This window comes from Xenopus laevis, chromosome 2S (assembly GCF_017654675.1).
Source record: "Xenopus laevis strain J_2021 chromosome 2S, Xenopus_laevis_v10.1, whole genome shotgun sequence".
NCBI lineage: Eukaryota > Metazoa > Chordata > Amphibia > Anura > Pipidae > Xenopus > Xenopus laevis.
Window position 1 is genome coordinate 165,757,187 of NC_054374.1, and position 22,280 is coordinate 165,779,466.

Here is a 22,280-nt window from a genome sequence, read left to right on the forward strand (position 1 = left end):
AGTAGTCAAGGAAGTTGTCAGGAGAAAGAAAGAGGCTGATGTTCTTCTGCTTAGGAAAGATGTGAAAGGTTTCTAATTTTATTCCTAAGCAGAAGAACATCAGCCTCTTTCTTTCTCCTGACAACTTCCTTGACTACTTGCTGGTCAGACTGGTGGGAAACTGACCAGCAGGTGGCGCTGTTGTAACAACATTCATATTAACAGTATTAATATCTTGGGATTAAAAATAAATAAATAATGAATGTACATTGCAAAAGTGCTTAGAATAGCCCCCTCATCAATTTTACATTCATTTATTTTAAAGGTTTACTTATCCTTTAAAGGCAAGAGACACTTTTATGAAAAACTGAACACAATATTTGTATTTCTCCATTGACAAAAAAAATAGAATCTTTCTACAATTTCTTCACATCTCTGGTCGCTCATCTAGGAAACAAATTCTTGTTAGAAGTTCACCGCTGATTTTTTTTTTTCATTTTTTTTTAGCTTTACATTTAACCTTTTAAAAATTTCATAGCAGTTTATTAACCAGAAAAACATAAAAATTAATTGTACATAATTAATGTGAACAACATTATAGATTTTTCATTATATTTATTATATTATTAAAATAACATTATAAATAACATTTTCAACAATAAAAAAACTTAAAAGATAAAAAAAACTAAAATTGCAATAAAAACCAATGCAACAAAAAAAAATAACAATTTCTTGCTCAGTCTTCAGATCTATTCAGATCTTCGGATGTATATTTTTTTATGCATTATTTTTAGTACATTTACATTTACATTTTTAAAAAACATTAATTTAATAAATTACGGATTCGGATTAGGCTAAATCCTTGTGCCTGGCTGAACCAAATCCGAATCCTTAAAATCATGTGACTTTTTGTTACAAAACAAGGAAGTAAAAAAAATTTTTAGCCATGAGATGCAAATGCAAAATAGGGTTCGGATTCGGTTCAGTATTCAGCCGAATCTTTCACAGAGGATTTGGGGGTTCAGTCAAATCCAAAATAGTGAATTCAGTGCATCCCTATTTTTTATGGGTTTCTTTCTGACAAACTGCTATAAATTTTCAGTTTAAAAAACTAACTCTTATTAGATTTTTAACTGCTGCCAGTATTGTTGTATTCTTATTATTGTATTTGTTTTAGTAATATTTCTGAATTCTTTCATCCTTCACAATTTTTTATTATTGAAAACATTAGATATAATATTGTTGCAATTATATCCTTTTAGAATTTTTTTTTTAAAAAAAATCCTTATTTAATAGAGATAGAAGTATTTTTGGATTTCATTTTGTTTTTTATAGGATTTATGTTTTGTGTTTGATAATCTGCTATGGAATGTGGCTTAAGTTTAACACTAATTTAAAAAAAAAAAATTACTTTAGAAAGAGAGAAAACATGTTCTGCTGCCTCTATTTGATGTTTTCCATTAAATCTAATTTTGATAAAAAACAATTATGTTAGAGAAAAGTTATTTATTATTAGATATGTTGTGCTTAATTTTAAATTTGAATAGATATTTTTAAAAGTTGAAAAACTGAATTCAATATTTTTTTATACTATATGAACTGGGGTAAATTAGACATTAACAGTAGTAAGTTCGGGGTTTGGAGGGTTATAGGAATTTTAAGGCAATAGTCAGAGATAAAGTACACAGAGACTATTTTATTGGCTGTCGGGATTGCACTTTATGAGATGTGTGACCACAATGTAGCAATGCGCTTCTGAAACACTTCATCCCTTATCCCATAAATGATTGGACTAATACACCTTGGAAGGAGCAAGAGTAGGAAAAAGTTAATGTAGTGAATGTAGGCAAAGTACCGTTGTAAGAAAGTATCCGTAAATGAAGAGGTGAAGGACATCATGCAGAGCAGAAGCTGGATAGCATGGAGCAAAACGGTTCTTCCAGCCTTGGAGGCTGAAGTTTTTCCGGAAGCAATCCTTCGGGCAACAGCCATAACTTTAACATAAGTGACCGTGATTGTGAGCCCCACCACGGTGAAACCAATAACGATGCTAATGAACCTGATTGTGTTTTGAATTGGGTTTATAATTAAATTGGACCACAAACAAACTATATTGAGAGAGTAGAAATTATTCTCAGCAGAGGCTTTCATGATCCCAAGCTCAATAAAAACTGGTATTAGCCCCACCAGCCACATTACTGAGATAGCGGAATTAGCTCTCTGCCCCGTGCAGAATTCACTGTGTCTTAGCGGGTGGCAAATGGCTACTTGTCGTTCCAGGGACATAATGGCAAGGTTGTACGGAGTGACCAGAAATGAGGCTGTGCAAAAACTGCCCATGGCACAACACATTGGCACCGGGATGCAAAGGTTGTTACTAGTTGCAATAAAGAGGACACATGAGATGGAAAGGAACAATGTGTCATTAATAAGCATGTGGGCAAAGAGGACATAGCGAGCCGTCTCTCGGACATGACTGGTGGTGAAGAACACGTAGAGAAGAACAGTGACGAAATAAAGGAAGATGCAGAAGGCAACAAGTAGGGCTGTTATTAATGTGACAGTCACAACTCCAGTGATCGTGGTGGTGCTGGACAATTCCGTCATGTTATGGAAGGCAGTGGTAAAGGTAGCCATGGCTTGGTTACTCTCGCTGACCGATGCTTCTGAGCTAGAAGAAGCACAAATACAGTATCATGAAAAATTCTCTAATTAGGGGGAGATTTGGGGTGAGTGTTTATTTGTGCCCTGGGTACCCCTGGAACTATAGCAGGGTGACACCCCAATGTTTCTATATATCTGTAACCTTGTTATGAGCTAAGGGTGCCCAGTCTGAAGGCCAGTTAGGGGGAGATTTGGGGTGAGTGTTTATTTGTACCCTGGGTACCCCTGGAACTATAGCAGGGTGACACCCCAATGTTTCTATATATCTGTAACCTTGTTATGAGCTAAGGGGGCCCAGTCTGAAGGTCAGTTAGGGGGAGATTTGGGGTGAGTGTTTATTTGTACCCTGGGTACCCCTGGAACTATAGCAGGGTGACACCCCAATGTTTCTATATATCTGTAACCTTGTTATGAGCTAAGGGGGCCCAGTCTGAAGGTCAGTTAGGGGGAGATTTGGGGTGAGTGCTTATTTGTGCCCTGGGTACCCCTGAAACTATGGCAGAGTGACACCCCAATGTTTCTATATATCTGTAACCTTGTTATGAGCTAAGGGGCCCAGCCTGAAGGTCAGTTAGGGGGAGATTTGGGGTGAGTGTTTATTTGTACCCTGGGTACCCCTGGAACTATAGCAGGGTGACACCCCAATGTTTCTATATATCTGTAACATTGTTATGAGCTAAGGGGCCCAGTCTGAAGGCCAGTTAGGGGGAGATTTGGGGTGATTGTTTATTTGTACCCTGGGTACCCCTGGAACTATAGCAGGGTGACACCCCAATGTTTCTATATATCTGTAACCTTGTTATGAGCTAAGGGGGGCCAGTCTGAAGGTCAGTTAGGGGGAGATTTGGGGTGAGTGTTTATTTGTGCCCTGGGTACCCCTGGAACTATGGCAGGGTGATTTAATCTTGTTATGAGCTAAGGGGACCCCAAACATATGTTGCAGCTTAAATTGCAGCTATATTGCTGTTGGGCTGCAGTTGTAACCTGAAATGTGTAGATCTGATAAAATAATAAATAATTACCTTATAATAAATCAAGTGTAAGCAGCCATACTCACATTATATGTCCAAGACTGTGGCAGCAGCAGAATTAATGGCAGATAAAACCTTGTATGGTTTAATGGTACAGCCAGCTACAGCTACAGGTATTTATCTGCTTCCCATTGTCTGTGCCATTGCATCTCTTTAACTCTTTGGTTAACAATTTTGATGGTGGCATATAGATCTAAGATCAAATACATGACTGTATGGGAAGAATAGAGTTAAAATGTTAATGTTCCATTGTTTCATCACACAGGTTTCCTATTGGTTCTTTTCTATTTCCTGAAGGAACAAGATCCCTCCAAAGTGTTACACAATTTTATAGCCCAGTCCTCCCTGTGGATAAACTGTGTATTAAACGTCAGGTCATTTGTCTAAACAGGAGAAGTCATTTTTACCTAACAATGAACATACACATTTCTATAATATCTGGATCATGTTAAACGCAAAATAATGTACAAAAAGTGATAGAGATGGAGTCGGTTATATCATTTATTATGTATGTGCATCAATCTATGGCTTGTACAGAGAAACAAGCAGGAGTGATGGTAAAATCACAATACCAGGGGCTTAACTATAGAGGAAGCAGACCCTGCGGCTGCAGGGGGGCCCAGGAGGTATAGGGGCCCCATGAGGCCCTAATTCATATACAATTTCAATAAATATTGGAGAAACAAGTCAACCTCTAAACATTTTGGGGGCCTGAAAAATAATTTGCTGTGGGGCCCAGTAATATCTAGTTACGCCACTGCACAATACTGTTTATTTGATAAACAAACAAATGTCTGCCCTATTTCATACAAATTTGTATGAAATCATTAGCAATACTATAGACCAGTGGCCCGAGGACGCTTCACTTGTGTGGCCCCCACATGAAAGTCTACCAGCTGTGTCTGCTTAACATGTGTAAACTTTAACATTAATCACTACAGAGATTAACTGGCCCCTGCATTGTTTACACCTCAAATTCACCCTATAAATGCCTGTTTTGTTCACACTTGAGACACCTCAGTCGTTCACACCCCTAAAGCCCCTGTACTGTTCTACCTGAGACCCAAACTGAAACTGCCACATTGTGCACCTGTTCACACTTTATACAAAATGGTAATTGGGCACCAGCACTGTGTCACTGAGGTCCTGATAGGTTTCCCTGTCTCCTGCTCTGTTCTGACTCACCTATGCTCCCTGTGTGTGCCATACTCTGCCTGTCCTATGCTCCCTGTGTGTGTCATACTCTGCCTGTCCTATGTTCCCTGTGTGTGTCATACTCTGCTTGCCCTATGCTCCCTGTGTGCATCGTACTCTGCTTGCCCTATACTCCCTATGTGTGCCATACTCTGCCTGCCCTATGTTTCCTGTGTGTGCCATACTCTGCCTGTCCTATGCTCCTGTGTGTGCCTTCCCTATGCACATATGAGTAATAAGTGATATCCCTGCAGTGAGCACTCACCATTTGGTTTTTTGGTGTGCTATCACAATTAATGTGGACATGGTCTTGTGGTAACATGGGTGTGATATAAAGTGGGTGTGGTTTAAAAATACTGGCTTCCATTATCTGCCCTAGGCTAGAAAAATTCCAGGAGACTTCAAAGGAGGCTGGCACAAGCCTGGGACCCACGAGATAGTAGGGAGAGATGGTGCCTATAGTAACAGTGGGATAATAGTCTCTGGGAAGGGAGTGTGACTGTGGGATAGCAGGTATAGTAGGGAGAGATGGTACCTATAGTAACAGTGGATAATAGTCTCTGGGAAGGGAGTGTGACTGTGGGATAGCAGGTATAGTAGGGAGAGATGGTGTCTATAGTAACAGTGGATAATAGTCTCTGGGAAGGGAGTGTGACTGTGGGATAGCAGGTATAGTAGGGAGAGATGTGTCTATAGTAACAGTGGATAATAGTCTCTGGGAAGGGAGTGTGACTGTGGGATATCAGGTATAGTAGGGAGAGATGGTGCCTATAGTAACAGTGGATAATAGTCTCTGGGAAGGGAGTGTGACTGTGGGATAGCAGGTATAGTAGGGAGAGATGGTGCCTATAGTAACAGTGGATAATAGTCTCTGGGAAGGGAGTGTGACTGTGGGATAGCAGGTATAGTAGGGAGAGATGGTGTCTATAGTAACAGTGGATAATAGTCTCTGGGAAGGGAGTGTGACTGTGGGATATCAGGTATAGTAGGGAGAGATGGTGCCTATAGTAACAGTGGATAATAGTCTCTGGGAAGGGAGTGTGACTGTGGGATAGCAGGTATAGTAGGGAGAGATGGTGTCTATAGTAACAGTGGGATAATAGTCTCTGGGAAGGGAGTGTGACTGTGGGATAGCAGGTATAGTAGGGAGAGATGGTGCCTATAGTAACAGTGGATAGTAGTCTCTGGGAAGGGAGTGTGACTGTGGGATAGCAGGTATAGTAGGGAGAGATGGTGTCTATAGTAACAGTGGATAATAGTCTCTGGAAAGGGAGTGTGACTGTGGGATAGCAGGTGTAGTAGGGAGAGATGGTGTCTATAGTAACAGTGGATAATAGTCTCTGGGAAGGGAGTGTGACTGTGGGATAGCAGGTATAGTAGGGAGAGATGGTGCCTATAGTAACAGTGGATAATAGTCTCTGGGAAGGGAGTGTGACTGTGGGATAGCAGGTATAGTAGGGAGAGATGGTGTCTATAGTAACAGTGGGATAATAGTCTCTGGGAAGGGAGTGTGACTGTGGGATAGCAGGTATAGTAGGGAGAGATGGCATAGTAGCCTATAGTAGCCCCACTTCCCAGAGACTATTACTCCCACTGCTGCTATAGCCACCATCTATAGTATTGTCTATAATTAGACATACAAGAGGCCTAGGATTACCAAGGCTCACCAGGAGTACCTATGCCATACCGAAGGGCTGCACCGCACTAGCCATGATAACTAGAGATGTCGCGAACTGTTCGCCGGCGAACTTGTTCGCGCGAACATCGGGTGTTCGCGCTCGCCGGAAGTTCGCGAACGTCGCGCGACGTTCGCCATTTTGGGTTCGCCATTGTTGGCGCTTTTTTTTGCCCTCTCACCCCAGACCAGCAGGTACATGGCAGCCAATCAGGAAGCTCTCCCCTGGACCACTCCCCTTCCCTATAAAAACCGAAGCCCTGCAGCGTTTTTTCACTCTGCCTGTGTGTGCTGAAGAGATAGTGTAGGGAGAGAGCTGCTGCCTGTTAGTGATTTCAGGGACAGTTGAAAGTTTGCTGGCTAGTAATCGTTTTGATACTGCTCTGTTATTGGAGGGACAGAAGTCTGCAGGGGTTTGAGGGACATTTAAGCTTAGGTAGCTTTGCTGGCTAGTAATCTACCTTCTACTGCAGTGCTCTGTATGTAGCTGCAGTGGGCAGCTGTCCTGCTTCTGATCTCATCTGCTGACTGCTGCAATAACAGTAGTCCTTGTAAGGACTGCTTTTATTTATTTTTTTGTTGTTTTACTACTACTACTACTACTACTACTATAAGAGCCCAGTGCTATTAGTCTAGCAGTGTTGGGGAGTGGGACTGGTGTGCTAATCTGCTGCTCCTAGTAGTTCAGCAGCACCAACTTTAATTTTTTTTTTTAATATTCATTTTTTTTTTATTTTACTTTTTTTTATTTTACTACCGCTGTAGTAGTGTATAAGTTGACCTTTTAGGCATTATTTGCCCTGTAGGCATTATTTGCACACTGTTTTCTTCAACCCGCCATCGAGCTGTGTGACCTTGTTCACATTCTGTCTAAATATCCATAATATTACCGTCTCCAGAAAAAACACCGGAGTGACTTTTTTCAAGCAGCATTCATATATTTTACGTAATCCGTATCCACCGCTGTAGTAGTGTATACGTTGGCCTTGTAGGCATTATTTGCACACTGTTTTCTTCAACCCGCCATCGAGCTGTGTGACCTTGTTCACATTCTGTCTAAATATCCATAATATTACCGTCTCCAGAAAAAACACCGGAGTCACTTTTTTCAAGCAGCATTCATATATTTTACGTAATCCGTATCCACCGCTGTAGTAGTGTATACGTTGGCCTTGTAGGCATTATTTGCACACTGTTTTCTTCAACCCGCCATCGAGCTGTGTGACCTTGTTCACATTCTGTCTAAATATCCATAATATTACCGTCTCCAGAAAAAACACCGGAGTCACTTTTTTCAAGCAGCCATAATATATTTTACGTAATCCGTATCCACCGCTGTAGTAGTGTATACGTTGGCCTTGTAGGCATTATTTGCACACTGTTTTCTTCAACCCGCCATCGAGCTGTGTGACCTTGTTCCCATTCTGTCTAAATATCCATAATATTACCGTCTCCAGAAAAAACACCGGAGTCACTTTTTTCAAGCAGCCATAATATATTTTACGTAATCCGTATCCACCGCTGTAGTAGTGTATACGTTGGCCTTGTAGGCATTATTTGCACACTGTTTTCTTCAACCCGCCATCGAGCTGTGTGACCTTGTTCACATTCTGTCTAAATATCCATAATATTACCGTCTCCAGAAAAAACACCGGAGTCACTTTTTTCAAGCAGCATTCATATATTTTACGTAATCCGTATCCACCGCTGTAGTAGTGTATACGTTGACTTTGTAGGCATTATTTGCACAGTGTTTTCTTCAACCCGCCATCTAGCTGTGTGTATTATCGTTTCCAGAAAAACCAACTGAGTTTTTGTTGTTGTTGTTGTTTTTTTAAAAATAATGCCAGGCAAAGGCAGGCCGCCACGCAGAGGCCGTGCTAGGGGCCGTGCTGCTATGCAATCCTGTGGCCCTAGCAAATTGCCCAGTTTTAAAAAGCCAATGACCCTGAACTCCCAAAATGCTGAAGAGGTAGTTGACTGGCTTACACAGCACACCCCATCCTCTACCGTTTCTAACTTTACCACAACATCCTCCTCATCCTCCACTGCTATGGCCACCCCACGTAACACTTCCTCCACCACCGGTGCCCCTTCTTCACTGGGGTCAGAGGAGTTATTTTCCAATGAGTTTCTTGAACTGAGTAATGCGCAACCATTATTGCCAGAAGAAGATGAAGGAGATGAGGACCTTACACCAGATTTAATTCTGGCAGAGAACACGATAGAGATGGACATAATGAGTGATGAGGAGGAGGTCCCCGCTGCTGCTTCCTTCTGTGATGTGTCAGAAGAAATTGATGCATCTGAGGAGAATGATGATGAGGAGATTGATGTTTTGTGGGTGCCTAGTAGAAGAGAGCAAGAGGAGGGTAGTTCAGATGGAGAGACGGAGAGTCAGAGAGGCAGTAGGAGAATAAGACTTAGAAGAAGCAGGGAGGACAGCCCGCAGGGATCAGTAGGGCAACAACATGTATCGGCACCTGTGTTCAGCCGGCCAACGCACCCGCCATTGCCGCCAATACCGCCAACTCCGCCAACTTCTACTGTTACCGCCAGATCGCACACTTCCAAAAAGTCAGCAGTGTGGGATTTTTTTAATGTGTGTGCCTCTGACAAAAGCATTGTAATTTGCAATGAGTGCAGTCAGAAACTGAGCCTTGGTAAGCCCAACAGCCACATAGGTACAACTTCTATGCGAAGGCACATGAGCGGCAAGCACAAAGCACTTTGGGAGCAACACCTCAAAGGCAACAGGCAAACTAAAAGCCACACTCCTTCTGGTCCAGCATCTTACTGCTCTACCTCTGCTCTCCTTGACCCGTCTGAACCACCCTCCACTCCGCCTTCCACCTTGACCACCTGTTCCCATTCCCAGTCATCTGCCACCAGCCAAGTTTCTGTGAAGGCCATGTTTGAGCGTAAGAAGCCAATGTCTGACTGTCACCCCCTTGCCCGGCGTCTGACAGCTGGCTTGTCTGCACTCTTAGCCCGCCAGCTTTTACCATACCAGCTGGTGGACTCTGAGGCCTTCCGCAAATTTGTAGCAATTGGGACACCGCAGTGGAAGGTACCCAGCCGCAATTTTTTTCTAAAAAGGGAATACCACACCTGTACCAACATGTGCAGAGCCAAGTTACCGCATCTCTGTCACTTAGTGTTGGGCCAAAGGTCCATATGACTACTGACGCATGGTCCTCCAAGCATGGTCAGGGCAGGTATGTCACCTACACTGCCCACTGGGTAAACTTGGTAATGGCTGGGAAGCAGGGAATGGGTAGCTCAACAACAACAGTGGAGTTGGTGTCACCGCCACGGATTGCACGCGGTTCTGCCACCACCTCTACTCCTCCATCGCTCTCTACCTCGTCTTCTTCTTCTTCTTACTCTGCTGCTGGGTCCTCCTTCTCCTCCTCCACACCTGTGCACCCCCAGCTCCCCCTAGGCTATTCGACGTGCCAGGTACGCCGTTGTCACGCTGTCTTGGGGATGACGTGCCTGGAAAGCAAAAACCATACCGGATCTGTACTCCTGTCATCTCTGCAGTTACAGGCCGATCGGTGGCTGACCCCACACCAACTGCAGATCGGAAAAGTGGTGTGTGACAATGGAAGCAATCTGTTGGCAGCGTTGAGACTAGGCAATTTAACACATGTGCCCTGCATGGCACATGTGTTAAATTTAATAGTCCAACGTTTTGTCTCCAAGTACCCAGGATTCCAGGACGTTCTCACCCAGTCCAGAAAGGTGTCGGCCCATTTCAGACGTTCCTACACAGCCATGGCACGCCTTGCTGACATTCAGCAGCGCTACAACATGCCAGTCAGGCGTTTGATTTCTGACAGCCAGACTCGCTGGAATTCAACGCTCCTTATGTTGGAACGTCTGCTGCAACAACAAAGGGCCGTCAACGAGTACCTTTTTGAACTGGGTGGTAGGACTGGATCTGCACAGCTGGGGATTTTTTTCCCCCGTTACTGGGTGCTTATGCGCGATGCCTGCAGGCTCATGCGACCTTTTGAAGAGGTGACAAATATGGTCAGTCGCACCGAAGGCACCATCAGCGACCTAATACCCTTCGCTTTCTTCCTGGAGCGTGCCGTGCGACGAGTGACAGATGAGGCTGTAGACCAGCGTGACGAGGAGCTGGAAGCGCACGATTTCTGGTCGGAATCACCAGAACGAACCCAGGCACCTGCTGCAACGCAGGGAGAGGTGCCAGAAGTGGAGTCAGAGGAGGAAGGTGGCTTTGTGGAGGAGGAGGAGGAGGACCAACAGGAGCAGGCTTCCCAGGGGGCTAGTGGTGACCTTTTGGGGACCCCTGGTCTTGTACGTGGCTGGGGGGAGGAGACCGTGGATGATGCAGTCCTTGATAATGAGGAAGCGGAGATGGATAGCTCTGCATCCAACCTTGTGAGAATGGGGTCTTTCATGCTGTCATGCCTGTTGAAGGACCCCCGTATCAAGAGGCTTAAGGAGAAGGACCTGTACTGGGTCGCAACGCTACTAGACCCTCGGTACAAGCATAAAGTGTCAGAAATGTTACCAACATACCACAAGTCCGAAAAGATGCGGCATTTACAAACCAGCCTGCAAAACATGTTGTACAATGCTTTTAAGGGTGATGTCACTTCAGGAACTCATCAACATTCCAGGGGCAGAGGTGCCAGTAATCCTGCCACGAGCACACCTGCAAGGACAAAGCCCTTTGGCCAGTCTGTAACGTCAGACATGCAAATGTTTTTCTGTCCAAGGCAGCGCCACAACCCTTCTGGATCCACCCTCAAAGAACGCCTCGACCGGCAGGTAGCGGACTACCTGGCATTAACTGCAGATATCGACACTCTGAGGAGCGATGAACCCCTGGACTACTGGGTGCGCAGGCTTGATCTGTGGCCAGAGCTGTCACAATTTGCCATGAACCTCTTGTCTTGCCCAGCCTCAAGTGTGCTCTCAGAAAGGACCTTCAGTGCAGCAGGAGGGATTGTAACTGAGAAGAGAACTCGCCTAGGTCACAAAAGTGTCGATTACCTGACCTTTATTAAAATGAATGAGGGGTGGATCTCGGAGGGTTACTGCACGCCGGAAGACTTGTTCTGACTTCTATGCAGCTGTCCTTCTCTTCAAGCCTCATGACTCCACACACAGCTGTCCTTTAGCGTCCTCCTCCTCCCTCCGCCACCGTTACAAACTAGGGTGCAAACCCTACTGGTTTAATTTTTTCTGGCCTCTGTGCTTCAGTGGCTGCAACCAAAAAAACTGGGCAAACAATGTCTACAAGGTCAACGTATGGCAAAAAATGACTATTTTCAGCATTTATATGGCATATTTTTTCTGGCAACTGTGCTTCAGTGGCTGCGTCCAAAAAAATGCATATTTTCTGCATTTATATGGCATAATTTTTCTGGCCTCTGTGCTTCAGTGGCTGCAACCAAAAAAATGCATATTTTCAGCATTTATATGGCATAATTTTTCTGGCCTCTGTGCTTCAGTGGCTGCAACCAAAAAAATTTATATTTTCAGCATTTATATGGCATAATTTTTCTGGCCTCTGTGCTTCAGTGGCTGCAACCAAAAAAATGCATATTTTCAGCATTTATATGGCATAATTTTTCTGGCAACTGTGCTTCAGTGGCTGCGACCAAAAAAATGACTATTTTCAGCATTTATATGGCATATTTTTTCTGGCCTCTGTGCTTCAGTGGCTGCGGCCAAAAAAACTGGGCAAACAATGCCTACAAGGTCAACGACGTTGACCTTGTAGGCATTGTTTGCCCAGTTTTTTTGGCCGCAGCCACTGAAGCACAGAGGCCAGAAAAAATATGCCATATAAATGCTGAAAATAGTAATTTTTTGCCATACGTTGACTCAACGTATATGGCAAAAAATGACTATTTTCAGCATTTATATGGCATATTTTTTCTGGCAACTGTGCTTCAGTGGCTGCGACCAAAAAAACTGGGCAAACAATGCCTACAAGGTCAACGTATGGCAAAAAATGACTATTTTCAGCATTTATATGGCATATTTTTTCTGGCAACTGTGCTTCAGTGGCTGCAACCAAAAAAACTGGGCAAACAATGTCTACAAGGTCAACGTATGGCGAAAAATGACTATTTTCAGCATTTATATGGCATATTTTTTATGGCAACTGTGCTTCAGTGGCTGCGTCCAAAAAAACTGGGCAAACAATGCCTACAAGGTCAACGTATGGCAGTTGTTTAAAGAGAACAGTAGATTACTAGCCAGCAAAGCTACCTAAGCTAAAATGTCCCTCAAATCCCTGCAGACTTCTGTCCCTCCAATACAGAGCAGTATCAAGCAGATTACTAGCCAGCAAACTTACTATCATCTGTCCCTGAAATCACTAACAGCTCTCCCCCTACACTATCTCTTCCAAGCACACACAGGCAGATTTTTCAGATACATTTTTGCCCTTGATCCCCCTCTGGCATGCCACTGTCCAGGTCGTTGCACCCTTTAAACAACTTTAAAATCATTTTTCTGGCCAGAAATGTCTTTTCTAGATGTTAAAGTTCGCCTTCCCATTAAAGTCTATGGGGTTCGCGAACCGTTCGCGAACCGCTCGCGTTTTTGCGCAAGTTCGCGAATATGTTCGCGAACTTTTTTTCCGACGTTCGCTACATCCCTAATGATAACTATACAAACTGATATTTAAAAGATAAGTAAACCTTTAATGTAAAATTGATGAGGGAGCTATTCTAAGCATTTTTGCAATTGAATATTCTTTATTTATTTATTTTTAATTCCAAGATATTAAGGGATACATGTACTGTTAATATGAATGAATTTTGTTACAACAGCGCCACCTGCTGGTCAGTTTCCCACCAGTCTGATCAGCAAGTAGTCAAGGAAGTTGTCAGGAGAAAGAAAGAGGCTGATGTTCTTCTGCTTAGGAAAGATGTGAGAAAGGTTTCTAATTTTATTCCTAAGAAGAAGAACATCAGCCTCTTTCTTTCTCCCGACAATTTCCTTGACTACTTGCTGGTCAGACTGGTGGGAAACTGACCAGCAGGTGGTGCTGTTGTAACAAAATTCATTCATATTAACAGTACATGTATCCCTTTCGATCTTGGAATTAAAACAAAATATATAATTTTTTTAAAGGTTTTTATTTAAGTTCTCAAGGGAGGTTGGACAAAAGAAAAATAGGGGAGAAAAAACAAGTAATAACACATAACATATGGTTCATATCCAAAATACATAGTGTTCAGAGGTTCCTCAATTGTATTTGCAAGAGTACAATAAATACAACATTACACATAGCAGGTTACAACAAACACATCTCTTTCTGGGTGGGGAACAAAAGAAATAATGAATGTACATTACAAAAGTTCTTAGAATAACCCCCTCATCAATTTTACATTCACTTATTTTAAAGGTTTACTTATCTTTTAATAGTTTTTAAATTATCACTGGCATCCTTTGTATTGTTGTGCATGTGATACTATTTAACCTCAGACTGGCACAGAATGGACATTTCTCATAATAAATCTCTCATGCCCCCACTAAATAGTTATGGAATTTTCAGCTGAAAGGGTCTCGGCACAGACACAGCGGGAGCTGAATAAACAAGCTGTACTCAAGGCTTGTGTCACCCAGTGGGATTCATTAGAGATTCTTTAACAAAGCGAATAATAATGAGACTCATTAAGGCAATTAGACTGGCACCTACAAGATGTTATTTATCTGTACACAACAGGTTGGAAGAAGATAAACATGTTTAATTCAGCTGGGGAGAGCCCACTGGGTGCCATAGAGAGTCAGCTGTACGTATCAGAGATACCAGTAAATGAACAGGTTTCCAAACATAGAGAGGCCCATCCGGAGAAATCCCCCTGTCGTGTGGCATTTAGTTCTGCCGTCTCCCATAGACTCCATTGTAATCAAATAATTCTAATTTTTAAAAACTATTTCCTTTTTCTGTGTAATAATAAAACAGTAGCTTGTACTTGATCCCAACTAAGATATAATTAATCCTTATTTGAGGCAAAACCAGCCTATTGGGTTTATTTAATGTTTATATGATTTTCTAGTAGACTTAAGGGGGGAAATACACTATAGGGCGAAGTGACTAACATTAGCGAAAGTTCGCCAGCGTGACGTCATTTCGGGACTTCGACAATTTACTAACGGGCTATGGCTTAAATTCACTAGCAAAGGAGATAGACTTTAAGGGTACTTAGCACTCTAACACCAGGCGAATTCGCCACCTCAGACCAGGCAAAGTGCAATAGAGTAGATAGGACTTCTTCAAAAAAGATTTGAACATTTTTCTAAGTCCCAAAAAACGCTGGCAGTTTTTCAGAGTGATAGGCTGCAAAAGATGGTAAATTGTTTTTTAGGGTACCAGGGTCCCCCCTACATTTTCTAACATACGGCACATAAACTATACACTGGGCTCATGTGTAGGGCAATATAACAACTTTATTGTCTTTATTAACATTCCCTGGGCTTGTGTAGTGTAATGTATTTGCTGCAACATATACGTCCATTGTACTTTAACTTCCCGCTTTATGCAAATTAGCCAATGCTAGCGCAATTTTGCTTTGCTTGCTGAATTAACGCAAGCGAAACTTAGCCATCGTTCGGCGCCCTGGACGCAGCTTTGCATTTCAGTGAATTAGCATTTTCCTGGCGAAGTGCGGCAATGTGAGCGAAGCCGTCACTAGCAAATTTCCACAGGTAAGTGAATTTGCCCTAAAGTATGAAAATCAAAATTACAGAAAGGATCAGTTATGTGGAAAAATCCCAGGTCCCGAGCATTCTGGATAACAGATTTTTTTTATTGAAGCTCGAGCGTGTTTCGTTTCACCCGTGCTAGTGTCACACAAAAGTGCTCACACAGTGCTCCCAGGTGCGTTGGGACAGTCTTAAAAAAGACAAGTCCCCGTTAAAACTCCGGATTATCCAGCCCAAAAGGTGCACAGATAAAACAGGGTCTTCAGCACCACCGTCGCCGAAGCTAAGGTGGAGCCCTTTATCCCCGACCCCCCCCGGCCAAAAGGCACAGACAGGGGGCAAGGGTCTTCAGATCCCCTTCGCCGCAAAGCTAGGGGGACCCCTTTCTCCGATCCCCGAAAGGAAAGGAACAATTGACCTCCGAAGTGGTCCGTGTGCGCCCATCGTGGGCCAATGTTCAGGGGGAGAAGGAACCAGATGGCCACACATCTCCCCCCTAGACGAGTACAAACCCGGAGGTATTGCGCCCATCCAAAAAAGTGCAAAAAAGTGCTAAGTGCTGTGTAAAAAATAAATAAGGGGTGGGGAAATTAATAAGTTTTTAGGCAGTGTGCTGCCCCAGCCTTTCGGCTGGAATATAAAAATTGTCTCAGCTCCCAGCCAAAAGGCACGGGGCTAAAGAGCATAGTGCAAGTAATAAAGTGCAAGAGTGCGTTAAAGTGCCAATTCCGCAGTGACCAACTGTGGTTTTTTAGGGCACCCCAGGTGTGCAAGGCCTGGGACGCATAGCTCGAGCTCCAAATTACAAGCCAGCCCCTTGGCCAGAGGATCAAGTGTTTCCCCTTTCTATCAGAAGGGTCTGAAACAACCCACCAAGTCTCCTTCATTTCCATATCAGTCAAAGTTGACCAATCACAAGAGCACTTTCCAATCCAGGTCAAAGACTGCCTGTCAACAACATAGCCATTTGCCTAGACTCTATCCCGCTATCCCGTAATACCTTGGGAAGAGAACAACCCACAAAGTCTCCTTCATTTCCATATCAGTCAGAGTTGACCAATCACAAGAGGACTTTCCAATACAGGTCAACAACATAGCCCTTTGCCTACCATAGGGAGAGAACAACCTATCCAAATCTCCTTCTTTTCCATATCAGTCAAAATTGACGAACCACAAAGGGACTTTCCAAACCAAGTCAACAACAAAGCCCTTTGCCTAGACTGTATGACAATTTGACATCGGCGCTATCCCATAATACCATAGAGAGAGAACAACCTACCAAATCAACTTAATTTCCATATCAGTCAAAGTTGACCAATCACAAGAGGACTTTCTAATCCAGGTCAACAACATAGCCCTTTGTCTAGGCTCTATGACAATATTACATCGCCACTATCCCATAATACCATAGGGAGAGAACAACCCACAAAGTCTCCTTCATTTCCATATCAGTAAAAGTTGACAGATCACAGGAGGACTTTCCAACCCAGGTTAAAGACTGTCTGTCAACAACATAGCCCTTTGCCTAGCCTCTATGACAACTTGACATCGCCACTATCCTGTAATAACATAGGGGGAGAACAACCCACCAAGTCTCCTTCATTTCCATATCGGTCAAAATTGACCAATCACAAGAGGACTTTCTAATCCAGGTCAACAACATAGTCCTTTGCCTAGACTCTATGACAATTTGACATCACCGCTATCCCGTAATACCATAGGGAGAGAACAACCCACCAAGTCTACTTCATTTCCATATCGGTCAAAATTGACCAATCACAAGAGGACTTTCCAATCAATGTCAAAGACTGCCTTTCAGCAACATAGCCCTTTGCCTAGCCTCTATGACAATTTGACATTGCCGCTATCCCTTAAAACCATAGGGAGAGAACAACCCACCAAGTCTCCTTCATTTCCATATTGGTCAAAGTTGACCAATCACAAGGGAACTTTACAATCCATGTTAAAGACTGTCTGTCAACAACACAGCCCTTTGCCTATTATAGATTACCCCCTTCCATACAAAAGAATAGGAAGACCCACACCCATCTATCTATCACAAGAACTGTCAGTCACATAGCCCTTTGCCTAGACTGTATGACAATTTGACATCACCCAATCCCTTCCATGATAAGGTCTGACATTCCAACACATTACCATGGGTTGAGCTGTGCCAAGTAAGCCTCAACTTCCCTATCCCACAATACCATAGGGAGAGAACAACCCACCAAGTCTCCTTCATTTCCATATCAGTCAAAGTTGACCAATCACAAGAAGACTTTTCAATCCATGTCAAAGACTGCCTGTCAACAACATAGCCCTTTGCCTATTATAGATTAGCCCCTTCCATACAAAAGAATAGGAAGACCCACATCCATCTATCACAACAACTGTCAGTCACATAGCCCTTTGCCTAGACTCTATGACAATTTGACATCACCCAATTTCTTTCTTTAACTTTATTTACAGAAAAAAACATACAGAAAGAAACATTTTTTTTCACAAAACTAACATATTCCAAGATTTAGGTCTCCATAGAAATTCAGCATGTCTTCCCTAAATGTTTTACATCTCTTGTAAAATACAAATACATTTTTGCTAGGCATAATCCAATACATTGCTCTGGAGTTATGTTATCACGTTTAAGCAAAAGTATGTTACGAACTTTCCACAGTGATTCCTTCATGCAGTTTACAGTATACCATGCACGTCGTTTTTTATCCTTATTATTGCATTCTAAGGTACCAAAAAATGCATCATTCATATCAAAGTTTTTTACATCAAAAACATTATACAATAAAACAGACAATTTTCCCCATACAAACTTAGCATAAACACAATCCCAAAAAACATGTTGAACAGTTTCTTCATATCTACACTTTTCTCTAGGACACACTTTGGTTGAATCCGAGCGCCTCATATACTGAAAAGACCTAGTGGGTAAACAATTCTGCACAATTGACCATGCTAAGTCTTTTTGATGATTTTCCATTTGCTTTTCTGACACATTTCTCCGAATCCTTTTGCTTTGTTCAACAGAAGAATTGTCCACAATAATAACATCCTCTTTAGATTGGATCCATTTCGTTAATTTCTTTTGGTCAGATAAAAAGTCCTTAGGGGCATCACTTAAAACATATTTTTTAAAGATTTTTTCCAATAAAATGTATTGGGAGGAAACATTCATTAAAACTGGAATTGTCAAAGGGAAAGTACATAATTAATAGTTTCTAAAGAAAGCTCCAGCACAATAAGATATAAAACAAGATTGAATTTCAAATTTTTTAAGATTTCGATAAATAAAACAAAAGAATTTAACATACAGGAATCTTTCAAAATCAGGAAAAAAATTTCCACCATTTTCTTTTGCTCTAATAACCTTTATTCAACTTAACTTTTCCATCTTAGAATTCCATAGGAAAATGAAACATAATCTAATTATTCTCTTCATATTTAGAGTAGAGGGTGGAAAAATCATTGCAATATACAACATCATCGGCAACAATACTGACTTAACAATTAAGGTTTTCCCTTCCATTGTCAGCCCTCTAAGTGACCAATACTCTAATTTTTTCTGCATTTTTCCTAGTAAAATATCCCAATTAGGTTGACCATCATTTTCTGCACCAAAAAGAATTCCTAAAATTTTTATTCCTTTGTCTTGTATTGTCACTTCACAATTAACATTTTCCAAATTACCTATCCCCAAACACTCACATTTATTTACATTTAGCTTAAACCCAGATGCTTGACAATAAAATTTTGTTAACAAAAGAGCTCTTTGAATTGCGGCCGGCTTTTCACAAAAAATGGTTACATCGTCCATGTATGACACAACTTTAATTTGAACACCGTTACCACCCGGTACCGGAACTCCTTTCACCATTTTATCTTTTCTCAAAGCACATAACAATGGTTCTAATGCACATATAAATAAGATAGGGGACAATGGACATCCCTGTTTAACACCACTCAAAAGGGGAATTTCACGTGTCCTATTACCATTTATTTGAATTTCACACACAGTTTGACGATAAAGTGCATGGATTTGATTTAACATAACATCAGGTAACCCCATTTTCTTTAACACTGCAAGTAAAAACTGATGGGAAACACGATCATACGCCTTTTCGAAATCTAAGGATAAAATTGCTAAATTTTGCTTACGGTCATTAGAATACCATATTATATCCCGGATTAGGGACAAATTATCCCAAATACACCTTCCGGGCACCCCACATACCTGATTATAATGAATTACTTTTTCAATTACCAACTTAAACCTGTTTGTTAATAATTTAGCAAAAAACTTATAATCAGAATTTAATAAAGAAATTGGGCGCCAATTTTTAATATCAGAAGTATCACCTTTTTTATGAATTAGAACCACAACACTTTTTCTCCAAGATGATGGTAAAACCTTCGCATAAAAACATTCACTAAAAAGACCCAGCAAATCCTCCTTTAACATTCCCCAAAATTTCATGTAAAATTCACTTGCAATACCATCCAAACCTGGGGTTTTTCGCCTAGTAGCACTTTTAATGACCTCTAAGATCTCCTTTTCAGTAAAAACCTTTGACAAAGTGTCACAATCAGAATCATCTAGAACACTTTCAATATTACTTATACAATCATTGAAAAACACCGGATCTACAACTTTTTCATTAAATAACTCTGAGTAAAAATCGGTGGCCACCTTAAGTATACCATCCATGGAGGTTTGACCATTTAAACATTCAATTTTTTTTCTCCCAGAATGCAATTTTTTGAAAAAAAATAGTGTGCATTTCTCATTTTCTTCCAGAGACTTAATTCGGCTATTAAAGATAATTTCCTTTCCCTTATGATCAAGATATTTGGTAATTTCCTTTTTAACCATGACAATATCATTTGAAACATCAATCCCAACCTCTTTTAATTTGTATAGAGTTTGGAGACGAGCATTCAAAACAGAATAATACCTTCTCCTTTCCTTAGCTTTTTCTTTACCACAGGAGATAAAAAAAATCTTTAATTTTTAACTTTATTTTCTCCCACCAACACATAAAGCTTTCTTGTGGTGATTTTTGTTTTCTCCACTGAGAATATTTATTTTTAAAAATTCTCAATAACCACAGGGTCATCTAGTAAAGACACATTCATTTTCCAGTAATTTTTATTAACCTTTTGTGTTCCCAAGCATGACACCTTAACCAATAATAAATTATGATCAGAAAAAATATTTTGTACCAAAGTAGCACTAATAGGATCCAAATTCTGCGACACAAAGGCGAAATCGATCCTTGAACTTACATTCCCATTTGTCCAAGTGTAACCAGGTTGATTTTTATTGCACTTTGCCCACACATCAGTAAAACCTAGATCAGACACCATATTTTTTAAATAATTAGCTGATTTATCCATTGTTCTGTTCACAGCCCCCCCAGCCCTCTTCTCCCCGGGGAGAACACAATTAAAATCACCCAATAAAAACATTGGCTCAGAACCAGGTAAGAACAAATTCAAAGTAGCAAAAAGATCAGATCTTAATTCCTTTCCAGGTGATGCATACACATTCACAATTTGAAAACTTATACCATTAAAGGATACTTTTACCAAAACCACTCTCCCAGGTATAATATCATGAACGGCTTGAATTTTAAAATCATGACCTTTAAAAAGAATAACAACACCTGAAGATTTACCATCGTTACCACCTGACCAAACCGATTGACCTAAACTCCATTCAGTTTTTAATAAATCATAGTTTGGCATAAAATTTAAATGACACTCTTGCAGACATAAAAAATGGAAATCAATTGTTTGTACATAATCGAAAAAAGCAGCTCTCCTCTGAGGACTCTTTATGCTCCTGACATTTAAGGAGCCAGTTTTAAAGATAAGGGTCATAAAAGGAAAACATTTTACCCATTATCATGAAACTCGGATCCATCTGGTGGTTTAACCCCTGAACACTGCACACCAGATGACTCAGCTGAAACCTCCATCTCATCAGCAGATGATACGGCCTCCCCAGAGGAAGGATTAATATCCTGTGTTGGGTTTTTAGCTTTTTTCTTTTCCTTTTTGGTTTGTCTACTTTTCTTGGCCTTAGGAACACCAGTTTCGGCCTCTGGAGGAAAATTAGACCTAGGCTTTTGTTTCACACTTTCCTCCTCAAACCTAGGACCTTCAGTGGTAGCAACAGAAACCCTTGCACTGCTGCGCTGAACCCTCACCTCCTCCACCTCAGGTTCTGCAGGTAAAACAGTGACCTCATTAGCATTTACCTGCCTGGCTGCTTTTGTCCTATTTGCATAAGACATTGGACAAACACGGTATACATGCCCACTTTTACCACACACTATACAAAAAATTTCTGATACACAGCCAGCTGTAACATGATCTTTAGACCCACAATGACGACATATTTCTATGTTACAATCTTCTTGAACATGCCCATAACATCGACATTTCCTACAAAATTTTGGTTGATCTCTGTAAAAAAAATAACCCTTATTAGGGCCAATCATGAAATTTGCAGGTGGGTGTGATTGGCCTCCAGGGCCGGTCTTGTCAGCTTTTAAGACGACCACAAATTTTCGTCGAGCATTCCACACCCCCAACTCATTTGTAGCCTTGCCAATATATTTCACTGACTCGCAGAATCTCAGCAGAAAAAGAGAAACGTCTTCATTTGGCACATGTGGGTTGTACATGTGTACAAACAAAAGCTTAGTATCTTGGGTGTATAACAAAGAAACTTTGATCCTTCCAGAAGAGGGTCATCTTTATGCTGAGAATAAACATGATGGAAATTCTGGCAGACGACTTGGCTAACGAAGGTAACGTCATAGACACCCGCCTTTGGAAAATCCTGGATGCACAAAATATCCTCTTTCTTTAGACCACAAAGGCCAAAAAGAATCTTTTCTCCAATGAAGCGTAGACCTTTTTCTCCACAAAATTTCTCCTCCACTGCCACCTTAACAGTATCTTTCATCCGCACCTCAGGGAAGATCGGAACACGTACATCGGCATGGCTAGCCATA

The 22,280-nt window shown here is 41.5% G+C and overlaps 1 protein-coding gene across 1 annotated transcript; it reads right to left on the bottom strand.

The window, feature by feature from the left end:
- Positions 1–1,698: 1,698 nt before the first annotated feature.
- Positions 1,699–22,279, bottom strand: LOC108709039 (olfactory receptor 51M1-like). The gene is made up of 3 exons (XM_018248666.2): positions 21,993–22,279; positions 21,157–21,537; positions 1,699–2,650 (listed from the first exon to the last, which is right to left on the bottom strand). The coding sequence occupies exons 1-3, from the start codon at positions 22,277–22,279 to the stop codon at positions 1,699–1,701; spliced, it is 1,620 nt and encodes a 539-aa protein (XP_018104155.2).
- Between the last annotated feature and the right edge of the window lies 1 nt (position 22,280).